The 1,560-nt window shown below is 48.0% G+C and overlaps 1 protein-coding gene across 2 annotated transcripts in view; it reads right to left on the reverse strand.

The window, feature by feature from the left end:
- Nucleotides 1–1,143: 1,143 nt before the first annotated feature.
- The window catches only part of POPDC2 (popeye domain containing 2), a 21,724-nt gene continuing 21,307 nt past the window's right edge, over nucleotides 1,144–1,560 (reverse strand). The window contains exon 4 of one of the 2 annotated variants that reach the window (XM_004709804.2): nucleotides 1,144–1,450. In XM_004709804.2, coding sequence (XP_004709861.1) covers nucleotides 1,365–1,450 — 86 coding nt within the window. In that variant the 3' untranslated portion in view covers nucleotides 1,144–1,364. The remainder of the gene's footprint in view (nucleotides 1,451–1,560) is intronic. The other variant, XM_013006463.3, reaches the window with a different exon arrangement.

The raw sequence follows: 1,560 nt of genomic DNA on the forward strand, positions 1-1,560 counted from the left end.
AAAAAGGGAAATACACTATACCTTGGGCTGACCTCGGGGTCAGCAGTTGAAAACCACCAGCTGCTCTGAGAGAGAAAGATGGGGCTTTGTGCTCTCAGTTTTTAATATTTCCTGCTTTCCTTTCTACTGAGGTTTTGACCTGATTTCCTTTGTTATTCTTGTTAGTCTTTAAAATGTTTTTCTGTATATGAAATCCAGGAGCAGTAAGTCTATAGAGACAGTAACAGGGTTAGTGGGCCCCTGGAACATGGCGGTGGAGGTGGGGAGGAAATGGGGAGCTAATAAGGATGAAGAACGTAGAATGCAGCGGAAGCATGGCCAGGTGACTGTGATGGCAAAGTTAACAAAGGTCACACAGCTAGAAACACTTATTCGAGGACCTCAATGCACCACGTACAAATTTCAGCTAGTCTGAGGCTGCCGTGTAAAGCGATTAACCAGAGAGAGGGAAAGGGAGAGACAGACAGAAGGACAGACATGGCCAAGGATTCCCCACTGTTCCCACCCTCGGTGTGGGAGCCTTCCCAGCACTAAGAAAGTAGCTCTTGTGGTGGCTGTAGCCTCAGCCCCTCTCAGACAACAGCAGGCTGAAAACCCAGAGAGAGAGTGACCTCGCTGAGCCGACAAGTCCCTGCCTGGGCGAGCAAATTCCTCACTGAGACTATTTGAAGTTATGTATTATTCTACAATAACAGATAACTGGGACACATCTCAAAGTACTTAGGTACCAAAAAGGAAAATAGAAAATGCCCCCCCCCAAAAAAGTGTTGTCTAGTACTAGGTTCATAAATGCAACAAGGGACTTGCAAGTTGAACTTAAAAGCTGAAGAGAAAAATACGGTTAAGGGTTTCTAGGACCTCAAATTACACTTGACTCAAGACAACAGAATAAAATGAATCACCAGGGCGAACTTTGACAGTGGACGCCATTCATCCTGTTTGACGTCTCAATAAAATGACACGGGGTTGGGGGGGGCGGGAAGGAGGGTTTATGGAGTGCTTACTAGTTGCCAAGACAGGTGCCAGGTGATTTACCTAAAACGACTTATCTGAGCCTCACAACCACCCCATGAGGTGGGTTTTCTGATTCCTGCATTACAGAGGTAGCTCAGGGAGACTCTGTAACTTGTCCCAAGTCCTGCCTCTGCACTTTGAGTGGCATTCTCCAGGAGGAAATCTGATGAGGGTGACTCTTTTCAAAAGTCCTTCAGGGTTGTGTGTGGTGACCACGGTGTCCTCTTCTGTGTCCGCTCCTAGCAGGTGGGTGAGCCTTCCTGTAAGGAAGTAGCTGTGCAGACGGTGACCTTCCTGTGGCTATTAACGAGGGCCAGAGTATATCAGCCAAAAGGACTGTCCAAAGATCCTCAGAGTTCAGGAGTTTGGGTCGGGGCCAAAGGGGCCTTTCCCTTGGACATAACTGGAGAGTTGCTCGGAAGAGGAGCTGTAGACGCTGTGAAAGAAAAAGAGGAAAGCGCTCAGCATCGTGGCTCCAGGGAATTTGCCCAAGTGCAACTGGAAGCATTCGTGGTTTCATTGCGTTCTGTCCGTTCTCGGTCAATG

This window comes from Echinops telfairi, unplaced genomic scaffold (assembly GCF_000313985.2).
Source record: "Echinops telfairi isolate 266 unplaced genomic scaffold, ASM31398v2 ScPeMD7_3509;HRSCAF=4178, whole genome shotgun sequence".
Lineage (NCBI taxonomy): Eukaryota > Metazoa > Chordata > Mammalia > Afrosoricida > Tenrecidae > Echinops > Echinops telfairi.